General features: G+C 37.6%; 1 protein-coding gene across 13 annotated transcripts in view; it reads left to right on the top strand.

The window, feature by feature from the left end:
- The window catches only part of KCNMA1 (potassium calcium-activated channel subfamily M alpha 1), a 407,193-nt gene that overhangs the window by 332,959 nt on the left and 58,446 nt on the right, over nucleotides 1–15,788 (top strand). For 6 of the 13 annotated variants that reach the window (XM_075217100.1, XM_075217092.1, XM_075217102.1 and 3 more), the window contains one exon: nucleotides 12,294–12,387. In XM_075217100.1, coding sequence (XP_075073201.1) covers nucleotides 12,294–12,387 — 94 coding nt within the window. Of the gene's footprint in view, nucleotides 1–8,421; nucleotides 8,716–12,248; nucleotides 12,388–15,788 lie in introns of all 13 variants that reach the window. The other 7 variants (XM_075217090.1, XM_075217089.1, XM_075217095.1 and 4 more) reach the window with 3 other exon arrangements.

Raw genomic sequence — 15,788 nt, 5'->3', positions numbered from 1 at the left:
AACACCGATAGGCTGTAGTTTAGGAAGGTGCCCGGGTGGTTGTATTAAGGTTCTGTGTCCTGCACTCTATGAGCTGCCTGATGGGTCCTTGGTTCCCCCTCACCTGCCTATCGCTCTGCAGCTGCCGTCTCAGCACACCAGAGCCTGCTGGGACGTGTAGTTCCATAACCGCTGAAATGCCTATGGCCCGAAGAGGATTTACCGCCACAAGTTGCTAAAGATTTGGCTAATGGCATATCTTGTATACCATTTTTGATACCAAAAGCAAGCTTCTTACTCAAGGTTAAAAAAATAATTTCTAATGCAGTTGTCCACCTGGACAACAGTAGCAAGGTTTATAGCTGTTAACTTAAAAATGATTGTTTAATTTGCATTTTTAAGTACTACAACTTAGTGGAATACCTACTGATACTCGATTGTGGTACTTCTGCAAGAAATTGCATTTTGCTCATTCAAAAGCATACTATTGCTACAATTTGAAAGATTGGTCTTAAATAACTGACCTTCCTTAGCAACAGTGTAACCATGGAAACAGTGCAATTTGTTTCCATGGTTATAGATGCTATTAAGGATGGTCAGCTATTATTATCCTGTCAAATGGCAGCAACAGTGTGTTTTTTTGAGTTTTCAACAGGAGATTTCAGGAATACATGTGTTGGAAAGACTTTACTAATGTAAAAATGATGATGAGAACATAGTAATACTGTTGTATGCAGCCACACTGCAATTCATGGCCATTATGGTTATAATAGTTACAAATATTAATTACACTGCTTAACTGAACTAAGATCTGCAAATAGTGCTGAAAAGACAGTTATAGTTATTACTGGACTCCAAGCTGTTTTAATAAATGTCCAAAGGGGGCATCGCCAAACCATTGAAATGCTAGCTTTTAAGTGTGACGCTTTAAACTGTGAAAGCACTGATGCAATGAACGGAGAGTCAGAACTAGTGCTTATACACGTTACAACTGCTTCTGTTGGTTACTACATATCGGCACTTTAACCATCAAGCCTGTGTTTGTTAGCTTATGTTACAGTACATGAGGGCTCATTCAGATGAGCAATTAGGTAACAATGAATCAGAAATTGCTCCTGTAGAGTTACAAGCAGAATGTGATGCAAGTAAACTACTCTGTATTTTGCGCTACAATCTAGATCATTGATCCCACTACCTGCATGTCTACTGTTCCTGTAAGTAGCTTTAGAAACTGCAGGTCAGACCCAAACACTGAAATGGGGATCATGCATTATATTCCAGCATGTGGGGCTGACCCGTGCTTATAATGTTGGTAGACTGGATAACTGAAGCATTCAGGCACCAGGATAAGTGATTCACTTTTCTCACGACTCATTCTGTTTGCATTATTACTTGAGCAAATTCTGACTGACCACTATCTAATCACTCATCTGAAACAATCCACTAGCTAAGGCTAGGGACACTTTTAAGTGAAAATCTATTTATTAATTCTCTTACCTGCAGAAAGCTAATGTTGTTTTCAATGTTGATATAAAGTTGTCAAGAAATACACCATGAATATAAATATAAAAATAAATATGTTTGTGCTGCTATTTTGTAAAATGTGGCCTAATATTGTTTTAGGAGACAGTTGGGAGTAGCCACACATGTGTTACAAATGGTAATCTTTACCAAAGACTTATTCTTCAGATGGCTGTAACTGGACCAGTAATCCGTTTTATAGTTCTTGGGTAATAATTATAGCAAAGTTTATAACTGCTAGGTAGTGTACTTGGTATTGGTGCTAATTATTTAGATATATTATTTTTCTTGTAACAGGTAGTTATACAAGTAGTTCCCTGTTTGTACTGTATAGGATCACTCAGAATGATGTAAATAAGAATAAAATGCTTTCTGAACATGTAATGATAGAGCAGAGTATTTAGGTTATGGAAAGGAGCGGTGTGCACTGTACCAACCCCATACCATCATATATCAAGCATGGCTCTTGGTGGAAGATTGAATGAGGCTGGCAGCACACGGGTACAGAGAACTGAGCTCCAGGTTTTTTAATCCCTGTAGGAAACATTTCATGAGGGCTGAACAGGAAAAAGCAAGCTGGAGATTGATAGCTAGACCAACATGGACTAATAGGTAAGTGCAGAGCCTGGAAGTGAAATGGAGAGGAGGGAAACTGCTCTGACAGACAGGAGATAGGTGCAGAACCCAGGAAAAAAGCAGTCACCTAGTTAGACAGCAAGCTGATAGATCAGGGAAGGTGGATGTAGAGGGAAGAGGGAGGCGGATGCACTGTGATAGACAGATAGATATTGAAGGTTGATAGAGATTACTAGTGATAGGCATAGAATTACCCAGTGATACATACAAGAGGCTAATTAGACGTGGAGAGCAAGACAGAAGAACTCAGAGCAACGGTTGATCTTAATCTAGCAGACAGCAGTAGCTGAGAAGTATGGATTAGATGAGACAGAGTGAGATAGGAGAGTTGTGACTGACAAAGACAGATCTGTGTATAGAGCATAAGAAAGCAAAGCCATTTAAAAGACAAGGGAAGACACAGGTAGACTGTGCTTACCACCTGACTAAATAAAATCCACTTGAATGGCAGAAGGAATGAAACACAGTTAATGGCTAAACATTAGAGGTCATAAATTAACATGGGTTATGTATTGTCTTATGTCACAGGCAGTGGATTAAAAGGGTTCAAAATTAACTCTTAATAATATATCTCTATGTACTATTTGTAAAATGAAAACCTAATGATTTCTACCTTAACTGGTTGTCTGCTGTTTGCTTTTGAATTGAGTCATAAGGTTCCCATGAGCTATTTTCTGTATATATGTCATTTGTTTCCCATCTATCAATCACCAACATTTTATATTGTTGTATTGAAATGGTCACATTGGACTTTAATATCATGTATGAATTTTATGTTGAGTGTAAATATATAAACACAATATTAATACTATTAAAATGTGCCCCTTGTCATTAGTACTGTTTGAGAAGGCTGTACCTTTAGTGCCTCCTCCCCTGGGCTTACTTGACCTGGTAAGGGATTGTAAAGAAAGGGGAGGGAGAGGGAAAAATATACCTTTTGATAAAGAATGCATTAAGGAGCCATCACTTGCTTTGCCCAAAAACGGAGAGACAGGGGCCGTCTGGGCTCTTCCAGTTCCACAGTGAAGCTGCCACACTGAGTCTCCTTCTTACCCAGCTTCCTGGGTTTGACAAGGGGCAGATGAGACTAGGAGTTATCGTGCCGGGTTTTAAGTCTATGCGGCAGCTGACGGCTGCAATAAGCATCCGTGGATGGCTCAGAGCTAATAGCACAAAGGTTGAAGCTTTATTTTCTTAGCAGTTCCCATGTTAACCCTTTTACTAGAAGTGGAAATTAATAAAGACTTGCTGTCCTTTGTGGCTACAGGAGTATTGGGTTTTTGTTTTATTTTTTTTATCTTTCAATTGAGGCTTGTGCCACCATAGTGCAATATACTATGAAATGCACTGACAGTTATTCACTAACCCCGACAAAAGGTGCAAACTTGCCATAATACCCAATCAAACATTTGCTTTCATTGTTAAACTTGCCCGATAAAAGCTCATTGATGATGGTTTACTATGGTTTTGGTGTAAATGTGCACTTTTGAGCAGTGTTAGTAAATAACTCTGTGTTGTTTCTATTTGTTTCATTAAAAGGCCAATGACACATGAAACTGACAATGTATGTTTAACTTAATTTTTGCATTCATAGGAACTATGATTGCAGTATTTTTTCATTCTGATCAATTTCTTGGAAGTCCTACGTGACTAAAGGAACAGTAATTACTTTATTGGTCAACTAGGCATGTTTAAAATAAGTCAAAATAACATGTGGTCACAAAGGCAAGCATAATATTTCACCCGTGTAGTATGCCATTTCCATGAACTATATATCATTTTAAATAATTTTCTATTTTGATTGTAGTCACAATATTATAGTTCTATGTTACTGAAATGAGAATATTTACTGAAAACTGGCATAGAGAACAAGAGCTAAGAACACATAAAAGTAATGTTCAGTAAAAGGTTGACCTACAAGATTCGCTATTGTGGAAATTTGTGTGAGCTACAAACACGGAAAAAGGGGAAAATCCTGTGTTGGGCTGCACCAAACTAGAATACACACAGCGCAGCTGTGAACGATAAGGGGTTAATTGCTATTCCCCACTAGTGAAACCTAGAGCAATGTCCAAAAAAATATATGCAACGGTCACTCCAGAAATATAATAAAATACATTTTAATATAAATCTCTATAAAATATACATGTTACCAGCCATTAGTTAATAAATATCTCAAGTTATCACTAATATCACTAGAAATTGGTCAGTGCAGATCGCCTTCCATATATTGCATTATATTGAAGGATTGGACACCAAAGAATTCTGGATAATCAGAAGTCAATATCGCTGAATATAAGGGAATTCATTCCCTATTCCACTTCTCTCATGTAAATAACATAGTCCTCCAAAATGGGATAAACAGCACAATTCAGCGTAATCCGGATTAGCAAACTTGTATAGAACCAAATATAGCGTGTACAGAGGGGGGACAGATCAGACAGCACTTATGACTGCCCTGGTAAACTTTCTCCTTCTCACGGCTCTCCGGGTACAGCTGTACTCCGTAATACTCAGTAATGTGGTGCACACCAAGTTAGGAATTGGAAAGGTTCCTCATAAGATCAGTTCCCAGCAATGTAGTTTCAAAGGGTTTTTCAATCCGTAGTCTTTAAGCAAAATTGGCTTACGCGTTTCGTCTCTGGAAATGAGACTTTCTCAAAGCCCAAGTGAAAGTATTCTCATCTTTTCGACCATCGTGCCCTGGCGATACTGGACTCAAGTGGTAAGGGTAAACGTACAGCTACACTGCGTCACTCTCTGGGGCTATGCGCATGCCTGAGCCAGCTAGCCACGCATGGACAGTGGAACTGAAAAAAATTAAAAGCAATCTAAAGATTGATCTGTGTTAGTTCTTGTCACCCAGAGTTTGAAACTCTGCATCTTGTAGAGGAGGGAAATGCCTTGCTGAGTTCTGAACTTCTAAGAACCTGGTGATTTGACTAGTTTAGAAGCTGCATATGGATGATTTCTTCTAAAGAATTCAGGATCTAATGTAAACTTTTCTTATAGGTTTCTAATAGGGATTAACACTCTATTTGGAATATTTATATATATTTTTGATTTATTACATTTGCGCTACAAACACGTTGTCCTCCACCTAGATAGACTAAAACAAAGTTATACTTAGTGATCTGTTGGCGTGGAGAACTGGGTGGTGTCCCTTGGATCCACAGTGGTGTGAGAAAAGACAGGGTTCGGTGGTGGTGGATAAATGCAGAGTAGGGTTATAAAAGTAATAATTAATAAAAACATTATATATGTGAAAGTATACAGTGCAAAGGTGGTGGATTGATGAATACTAATGTAAGAGATAAGATAAGTGAATATAATGAGTTAAAATGGGCTTGGTGATATTGATAGCAATGAGTATTTTAGGTACCAAATTGTTGTTTGGCAGTCTGTTTTATGACTAGAAGTATGTAAGAATAAATTAAGTAGTTTAAGTTAGAGATGCTTAGGCTCGGTTTTCCGAAAACTGAACCCCCCTGAACATCACCAATCTGAGTACTGAGCTGAGCCGGCTTGGTTCTCTCCCGCTTCCACGTATCTGAATCGAGGTAAAACATCATTGTTGCATCGTCGGATTTTGCGGGTTTTGGATTCTATAGGTACCTCCCTCCCCAGGAGGTCCAGCGCCATTGCTCACACAGAAACAGGGGTAGCAGTGTTTTTGTCACTCTCCATTCTCCAGTGACATTGCTCATACAGAAATGAGAGGGGTAGCAGTGTTTTTGTCACTTGACAAAAATTGACTGGAAGTGACTGGAAATGATTATTTATTTATTCCCATTTATTTATATAGTGCCACTAATTCCGCAGCTCTGTACAGAGAACTTACTCGTATCAGTCCCTGCCCCATTGGGGCTTACAGTCTGAATACGCACACGCACGCACACACACACGCGTCATTTTGTTAGCAGCCAATTAACCTACCAGTATGTTTTTAGGAGTATGCGAGGAAACCGGAGCACCCGGAGGAAACCCACGTAAACACGGGGAGAACATACAAACTTCTCACAGATAAGGCCATTAATGTTATTGTGGTTAATAATAATGTAGGAACAAAAAAAGAGCCAAATTATGTGTTTTTGGCAATTTAAAAAAAAAGAATACAGAACCAAAACCAAAACACGTAAAAGAGCGGTTTTGCCAAAAGCAAAACATGGGGGTCAGTGAACATCCCTAGTGGAAGTGAATTAAGTCAAAAGATAAATGAATGTGAAAAATATTAAATAAAGTTATGTTTGAGAGTTTTTTCCCACATTGTAGATAATGGATAAAAGCACATGTGAGTAAAGTAATAAAAGTGAATATAGATTAATAGGATATAATAATTAAGGTAAAAGAGAGAGCACAGACAAATATCAAAAATATACTTGGATATGTTAATTAGTTAAATTATTTTAAGGTGTAAAACAAAAATATGAAAATAAATAATTATATAAGCCAATAAATATTTAAAAGTTAGCAGAGAAATAATAAAGAAGGAGTTCAAACTGTTGTAGTGGGAGTCCACTGTGTAAATGCTGTACCCTATTTGTTTTGTCGTCGGCTTGTAGCTTCCTCAACAGGTTCGTTCAGTAAGTAGTTCCATTATTAAATTTACTGTTATACACTTCTATTAATTGACTAAATTCCAAATAAATAATTGCTGCCTAAAAGACTAACAACCTTATAGCCATAGTTTATCCCACCTAATTCATTTTACATTATATTCACTTATTTCATCTTGTAATATTATTCATAAATTCTTCACCATTGCACTATATACTTTCTTCTACTCACTGTCCCATTTCCTTTTACTATTTCTTCACATGCTTTTTATTTTTTTATACAATATATCCTTCTATTATCATTTCTTTGATTAGTTTTTGTCATTCATTTATATGCTTATTTTACACCAACTAGCCTATGCTCATTATTATGATTCTATGACACTTATTACATTGTATTATTAATTATTACTTCACTGTTATACATCCACCACCATTGGCCTCAATGTCTTTTGCCACACCACAATGAACAATCAGATGAAGGATATTCAGAGCCAAGTGAGCACACTCAGCTCTCCATGACAATGAACTAAAACTATAGCTAAAACTATGTTCGTCTAATATTCCTCAGCACGACTGCAGAGTAGAACAGAAATATCCATCTAACAATCCTCAGCACAACTTCCAGAATGAGGGTCATATCATTACTATATAGGATGGATAGGGATGGAATTTTAAACCATATCGGAGCACTTGCTGTTCGGATACTTGCAAATGTTACTTAATTTATTCATGTAATGGAAATATGTCAGAGGTAACAAGACAATTTAGCACTACCATGTGCAACTTCTGTTAGTTTTGGCCAATTTCTCCTTAAGTTATACCAACATTCAATGGAATGACATCTGCATTAAGCAATATTTTAATTGTAAGTGCTGACTATTATTTGCGCAAGTTCAAGAGATTATCCTCAAAATCGAGATTGCTAGTTTTGAGTCGCATTGTTTTGCTACTGATCTCCTGCAGTGCAGTGCAGTGCAGTACATAATCTCCAGGTGATTAATCTCTATTAATGAAAAAAAACAAATACTGTTGTGGAACTATAAATCCCACCAAGCCAAGGCAGCCATTTACTGCTTGGGCATGCTGGTCTTTGTGGAACTACAAGTGCCAGCGTGTCTTTTCAGCCCAGGAACCGTTTCACAGTAGTATTTCTTGCTTTGCTGCCAGTCCTTCCTATTTCAATGGGGCTGGAGGTCTGTACCTGCTCAGGCAATCACATGTACTCAGTAGCTAAGCATTGCTTGTGATTGATTGATTCCCATTCATTTCTATTGGCAATATATTTTTCTGCTTTGAAATGCACTGCCTTTTCATATGAAAAGACCTAAATGGTGATTTATCTCAGCAGAGTGCCTTTGCCTGATTTTAAAATACATTTATGTTGAAGAGATTGGAGAGTTTGGGAATTGTAGATTTATTTATGATGTTTTTATTTTCGAAACAAAATTGACTATTGGTAGATATCCACTTAAATCTTACTGTGTGTTCTTCAGAGATTAATCTAGTGAGATTTAAATGCAGAAACAAAATCACCTGTACAGCACTATCCTTATAGTGTAACGTATCTCGTCCTGTGGACCATGTTGTTCTCTTGTCAGCCAAGTACTGTATACTTTGAATCAGCTTTTATTGTCACTTCCAGAGAAATAATTTGCAAATTCCATAGGTCCCTTTGTGTTTCCTTTTATGCTGCTAATTGTTTACATTTTTGTCTCTCCCTCTTTAGCCGCAAAGAAAGAAGCTAGATTAAGTGTCCAGAGACTGTTCTTTCTTCCCCAGAATGCCACTTCAAACTCTGTGCCTGGCTCTAAACTCAGCCTGGCGCCACAGGAGCCAATTCCTCTTGTTAATAATCGCAAAGGTAGCCTGTTTTTACCCTGTGACCCCTCTCTGCTACACCTGCAGTTACTGGGCTCCTCTGATAAAGGGAACTCTGCCAACCTCAGGTTGCAGCGGGCACTGAGCCTGCCAGGGAAATACCATTACCACCCTAAGCAACCTGTATCCAACCGAGAACTATGTAGGTAGATCCAGATTTCTATAATGATAAATTACATTTGCGTGAATTAAAGTACTCCTGTTGAAATGATATCCTTTTCATGTGGCATCATAGAAAAGGATTGCTTAATTGTTAATTGTCATTCTCTTCATCTCAATTATATTTAAAACTTTTGGTACTCATAATAAGTCAGGATTTAATGAGGTGCATCCATAACTACTGGTGCAAAGGAAAAAGATGATATTGCCCATAGCAAAGAAATGAGATATGTGCTTTTGTTTTCTATACTGCGCTAGAAAAGTTATACAATGCCAATGGTTGCTGTGGAAACACCACCTTTTTTCTTTGTACCACAGTCTACGTCTTCAGTATAGTCAATAGATCTGTACAATCAAAATATTTGTGTTTGTGGTAAAGGGGTGATCCTATTCATTTCCAATCACACTGTGAAAATAAATGTGTACTGTGTATGGTGACATAGGAAGATGATATTATTGGCAAGTAAATAATTAGATTGAAAATGGAAAAGATCATAATGTGTAAGGGTACCATTAGTCCTGTTCATAATTTTGATCTTTATAAACAACTTTTATCATTTCTTCTCAAATTTAATTAGATGATCTATTTTCCATGAATCCACTTGCAATGTAGAATTTATAGAACACAGGCACAGATAGTAGTAGTAAATAATTTAGGACTCTCAGATGCTGAATTTTTTTTGTTATTATTTTATTTTATTTTTACACGTGCCACACCAGAGATGGCATCATTCCTACAGGAGGTTGCAGAGAATTTGATTATGACACTACTTACAGTGTGTGGCATTTAACCTGTTGAAACTAACAATCTTAACTCAGTCTTTTACTAGCACTTCTGTTCGTTTAATGTTGAACATTATTAATATTTTCATATTTAAGAAACAACACATTCAACAGCATTGAAAAATGACAATTCAATTTCAAACAGTAAACATACATAGAAAATAAAACAAAACACCTAGAACATCCATGATGTATATACTTCACCGATGTACAGGTTCAAAGGAGCAAAAGAGTAGACATGATTCAGTGTGTGAATTAATATTTGAAGTACTGAAGACAAAGGGTGGTTGGACAAGTTGTATTTTTTTAATGTTGTTAAAAAAAATTGACAAAGGACAACAGCCTAGATGCATGATAATGTATTGTAGATATGCTGATTGTGTTATCCTCTTAGGTGAATACTGACATTCTGGTGGTCTTCCTAAATTCAGTGTATGATTTACCTTGTTGAGTTTGGATGAGAGTTGAAGTTGTTTACAGTAATTTGCAAATTACTTTTTACCCTTTACTTACTCTTGTAATCTCTGTATCTTGTTTCAGTATAGGTACAAAGGCGGTACATTGGCTTACAGCACATAATAATGTATTTATGTGTCTCTGGATAATTTCAGTACATTCCAATTTGTGCACTGACAATGTCTAATTAAGTATATAAACCACTATGTGTTGAAATCTATTTAGAGAGCAAGTGCAGGGAATATGATGGATGAGCTGCCTAATCTGCAGAATAACATGGCATGATATGAATATATGAAGGCGATTTGTGACTGGAATTTGTGGATTAAATACAGTATATTTGAATTGCATAAGGAGGATCAGTCACTGCCAAGGTCCAGCATGAAGAAAAGCTGGGTGGGACCTTTTACCTGGCACAGGTTCTCATTTTATGATAGGTCTCTGTGAACTGCACTAGCCCAGTGTAATGGAACATATCAGCCTCTTATTTCCATAATGGTCCAATCCTGCCGTAAACTTCTACCGACTAAAGCCATATAGTGCACTTGTGACATCATGTCCTTGAAAACCATTAGCTAACTGCTATTATGCCTCTCGCTCCAAATGTGTCAAATGCATTGACTGAAGCTAGTTGTTACGACATTTGATTTTGCAGAAATAGAAAGGTACATTAATAGATCAGTTATTTGCTGTTTATATTTGATATTATTTAGTGTTCTAAAAATGTATATTTGCACACATCAGATTTAGTTAGGGCAGTTAACGGAGCTAGAAAATGAGAGATTATTATCTTATGTCCATAATAGGGTTAATAGTCAGAGCTGTGGGCACTGCTTATACTGTACGACTGGATTTTATGAGTGTCTTATTTTTTTGGGAGTGTACAAAGGTAGTGATTTTGAACTGTAAAACAGTTCTCCTTCATATACTACTGATCAGTGGTTACTTACTGCTGTGCTAAAGTGCTTTGTGTAACAGCAACCAATTCCTTAAAAAAACAGGCCATTAATAGGTTAACAGAGCTTTAAATTGTTCTGCAGAGCCCTGAAAATAAAGTCTATGCTAATCCAATCCATTTCATACCCCTTGAGGGTTTAATTAATAGAACAAACAGCTAACAGTACATGTCTAGCAATACAGTAAGGGATTGGGTAATTGAAGATTAGGTTGGAGACTTCCCAGGATAGCTTTAGCATGTAAGTTGACATTGCACATTGGTTAATGGAAAATGCAAAGACATATATCATGTGATTTATAAACATTGCAGGAAAGGGAACACAACAAAAATGGCATAATTTATATAGTTACCACCGAAACGGTCTATACTAAAGAGTTTATTTAATTCCAGCATGCTGTAGGGGGCAGCCATAATACATTATGGCCATTAACAGCTGCTAGTTTCACCTACATATGCTACAGTGCACAAGACTTTGAGCTTGGTTCTGTAGGTTTTAAACAACATCCTGCAAGTGTTGTATCGTTTGGGCTATATATATCCATGTCGGAATCAATATCTATATAATTAAACAATACTCATACTAATGATGTTAGAAAACTTAGGGATACCAGTTTAAATACTGCAGCTAATCTACTTGAGTGTAAAATGAATGCAATCAATGCATATTTTGATATTTATGTTGCTGTTGATAAGGTCAGCCTTACAGTGCAACACAGATATGGAGGAAGGAAGTTTAACCATTATAATACCACTGAAAAACTAGATTTTGTACAGTAAACAATGGGGACAGTAAACCAAAATTAAATATGCATTTTTATATCAGGTGAACTCCTGCTGAATGTTAATAACATGATTACAGCATAACAAACTGACCTGTATTTATTTTGTTTAGAGCACATACACAAACTTTATGTCAAAAGAATCAATGCACTGATTAGCAGTAGAGAGACATCCATGTAATATCACATTGCCGTGGATGAGGTACATATCTTGCCATTGTAGTTGATAATGGCATTGCAATATAATTGGGGTACAGGGGTTTCCAAGCTGTCAGAAATTCATCAGCTCAGGAGGCAGATCCTGCATGAATTGTGATTATGACAGCTTGTTGTAACGGCACATGTTGTTTCTTGGATTTATCCCCTCCCAAGTTCTGCTTTCTCAATGTGCTTTATGTCCTCACAACTAACAGCTTCCGTCCTTCTCGTTGTAGGCTAGTGGTGGTGGAGCTGTGAGTGACTGACTTGTTACATGTTTTGTCTGTATTCCCTTCACCTCTGTTCTTCTTCTGTTAGTTTCTTGTTGTCTTCTGTCTACAGTCCTCCTCACTCTCCCCTGCCTGACAGCTTTGCCTGTGTTTGCAGTTGAAGATGAGCAACCATCGGCATTGTCACCTAAAAAAAAGCAGCGGAATGGAGGAATGCGGCACTCCCCAAACTCTTCACCCAACATGACGAGGTAAGGGGACAGTACGGGACCAAATATGTCTTACTATTTTGCCAGCAAAAATCTTTTATGTTCTATGTAATAACATTTGGAATGTAACAGTTTTTATTTTTTTTAACCAAATGGTAATTGATGGGTATAAACAAGATCCACCAAGTTCAGAATGAAGTGTTTCCATTCTGCAACAGTAAAGAGGTAAATAAGTCTACAATGCTCTATAAGCTGTTTTGAAAGTTCCCAAAAGGGATTTGGAAAACATAGTGTATCCGAACATTTTTTGACATACCATGCGCAAGATCCCTCTCTTCTGCAATTTATGGGCATAAAAAAAGTGGAGAAACAATGGAGAGGTGGGGATTATATCAGATTACTATCACAAGAAGAATCCAAGTTAATTTTCAATTTGAAAACTTTAACCCCTAAAGGCTTGAATATTGATTTTGAGCTTAACCAATTTCTATGATCTCTGTTTATAATCCCTGACTTATATTCATTTCATTTCCATTTGCTCTCTTTTAACATTATGTTTGTTTTACATTTATACAACTGCTATATAACTAGCCCTCGAACATTATCTATCCATTTTTTTACAATCCCTACTAACACTGTCCCTATGGGAGTTCTGATATGTTCCTTAATGTGGCAATCAAAAAATGTGGGCCAATCAGGTAGCTACCTACGCTACATCTGCCCCCAGCAACTCCTTTATTCGTCCATCAAGAATATGGACCAATCAGGAGGCTGTCCTATGGCTACCAATCAGATCAGGGACCGTCCCCTTGGACACATTTAAAGAGATGCCCCTTGCTCCAAAGTCCACGCTTCCCTGAAGAAGCTATCACTAGCGAAACGCGTTGGAGGGATCACTGGAAGCCCTGCCGCATCCCCTGTCTACCTCGAGTTTGGATTCACACAACCGAGGACATACAAGGAGCGATATCGGCATCTTCATCGCATGCGCGCCACTCGAACTCAGCCGCGACTTAGTTCTCACCAAAGGACCTAGGCACAATCGTTATAAGGAGACATCCCACTGAATAATGGAGCAATGCTGGGCAGCCCGTCCAGGGTAAGTCTGCCGTTTATTATACAAAACTCCGTCTTTATTGTCCTTGTTGGACTCTTATCCTTCACCTGCACCATTAGACTTGTTTCGGCTAGATACAGCTCACACCGGAGCAAGTTTGTATACTGGTGTAGGACTTGGATCCCCTTGGGAACTTTCAAAACAGTCTATAGAGTGTTGTAGACCTGCTGTTTGGGATATCTGAATTGTTCAGAGACTGATCGCTGTATTTACAAGAACAGTATATCGATACTTTGGACTCTGTATACTCAGCTACTGACAATCAAAAGGCTAACTGTCAGAGTTTTCTTACATCTGCATTTATACATCTGCAAGTTTGTATACTTGTGCAGGACCTGGATCCCTTTTGGGAACTTTCAAAACAGCTTATAGAGCATTGTAGACCTGCTGTTTGGGACATTTCCGTTGAATTGCTCAGAGACTGACTGCTGTATTTACAGGAACAGTATAACGATACTTTGGACTCTGTAGACTCAAAAGGCTAACTGTCAGAGTCTCTTTATACCTGTATTTATACATCTGCATTTTTGTATGAATTTATATGCAATTTTATGCTTGTTGAATATATTTACGCTTGTTTAAAGCATTTACCCATTTGTGCACCCAGCTTATATTTATACATGTACACCTATGAAAGATTTGCCAATCTGTGTACTCATTGTAAGGTTGCAACCAATTTTATATGTCTATGATTCTAGATACCTAAAATAAAAGGTTAAATAGCTATAGAATCACGACAATCACATTTTTTGAGCGCCAAGGGGACATACACCTTTTTGCTATAACTTGTTCTAAGGGTTGCAACTTCCCTTATCCACATTCCCCCCAGGCAGCCTACTCCATCTTTGTAGGAGGGAGCGCTTACCACATCTCTAACCCCCTTTTGAGTAAAGAGGTAAATATTCACAAATACAGTGGAATGTCAGAAGCTGTGCAGCTTGTTTTGATACGTTGACAATGTTTTAGGAAATGTGGAAGTGTGGGGTTTTTGAACAACAAGTAAAGATTTAAAAAGTGACATGATAGAAAGTGTAAATGAGCAGTATTTGTAACCCATTGACATTTTAAATAAAATATTTATATGCTAAAGCTGTCCCATTCATACAAATTGAATGGGAGAAAAATGGAAAATCCAGGTAGAACTAAAGAGTTAAAGATACATGCTATTAAAGTAAGTAGATAATGTGATCTTCTCTTCTCAGCTAAAGTTAGTTAGTTTTTAACTTCACTTTCAGGTTTTTTAGGGCTTATATGTACAGAAATGACCCCTAGGTCTATTTTGCAAATATAACCCCATATCCTATCAGTTAGCATTTTCTATATACACTCTCTAGTATTCTGTATATATAGAACTTACCAGTACTGTATGTACACTCTCTAGTAGTGTGTATATATAGCACTTACCAGTACTGTATCTACACACTCTAGTAATGTTTATAAATAGCACTTACCAGTACTGCATGTACACACTCTAGTAGTGTGTCTATATAACACGTACCAGTACTGTATGTACACACTCTAGTAGTGTGTGTATATAACACGTACCAGTACTGTATGTACACTCTCTAGTAGTGTGTATATATAGCACTTACTAGTACTGTATGTACACTCTAGTAGTGTGTATATATAGCACTTTTCCAGTACTGTATGTACACACTCTAGTAGTGTGTATATATAGCACTTACTAGTACTGTATGTACACACTCTAATTTTCTGTATAATCTTTACTTGTATCTCCTCACATGTGGAGGGGGGGAGAGAAGGGGTGGGCAAGCATAGGCCAAGGTCAGTAAGGGGCTTGTTCAGTAATTGTGACACAATTAGACGTGGATACATCTGCTGATACACCTGTGAGGGGGCATGTCTCTTGAGGGTGCACGACCCCCAGAGCAAAGATCATACAGTATATGTTTATAACAAAAATAACATGCCAGGACCCCCATTCCCCCCTGCCCCCTAACGTGAACCAAGCATCAGTGCTCAGAGCCTGGGTTGGCTACTTGCAATGTTTAATGTGTGTCTTGATGCGCTTTAAACGTATCTTAATGTGAAAGCTTTCTAATACACTATTTTTACTTGCACATGCGTATCTTAAGATCTGTGCAAATCAAAATAACCACGTAAGTGTGCAATTTTTGTAGCCCACGTTTTATGTGTATTTTCAGGCCGCAAATGCGTACAGTTCTAAATGAGCCCCTTTACTGTGTTCAAAGTACTGTGTAAAAAGCCCCTGCTAGGATGCAGTGTGAAGTTAGAGAGCTGTCCATGGTTCTGTAGCTCTTTGCTTAGACAGATCCTGACAGCTGTCCAAGGTACTGCAGAATTA

The sequence above is a fragment of the Mixophyes fleayi genome, chromosome 6, assembly GCF_038048845.1.
Source record: "Mixophyes fleayi isolate aMixFle1 chromosome 6, aMixFle1.hap1, whole genome shotgun sequence".
NCBI lineage: Eukaryota > Metazoa > Chordata > Amphibia > Anura > Limnodynastidae > Mixophyes > Mixophyes fleayi.
Note: the sequence above shows the minus strand (reverse complement) of the source record. Positions and strands in the feature narration are given on the sequence as shown.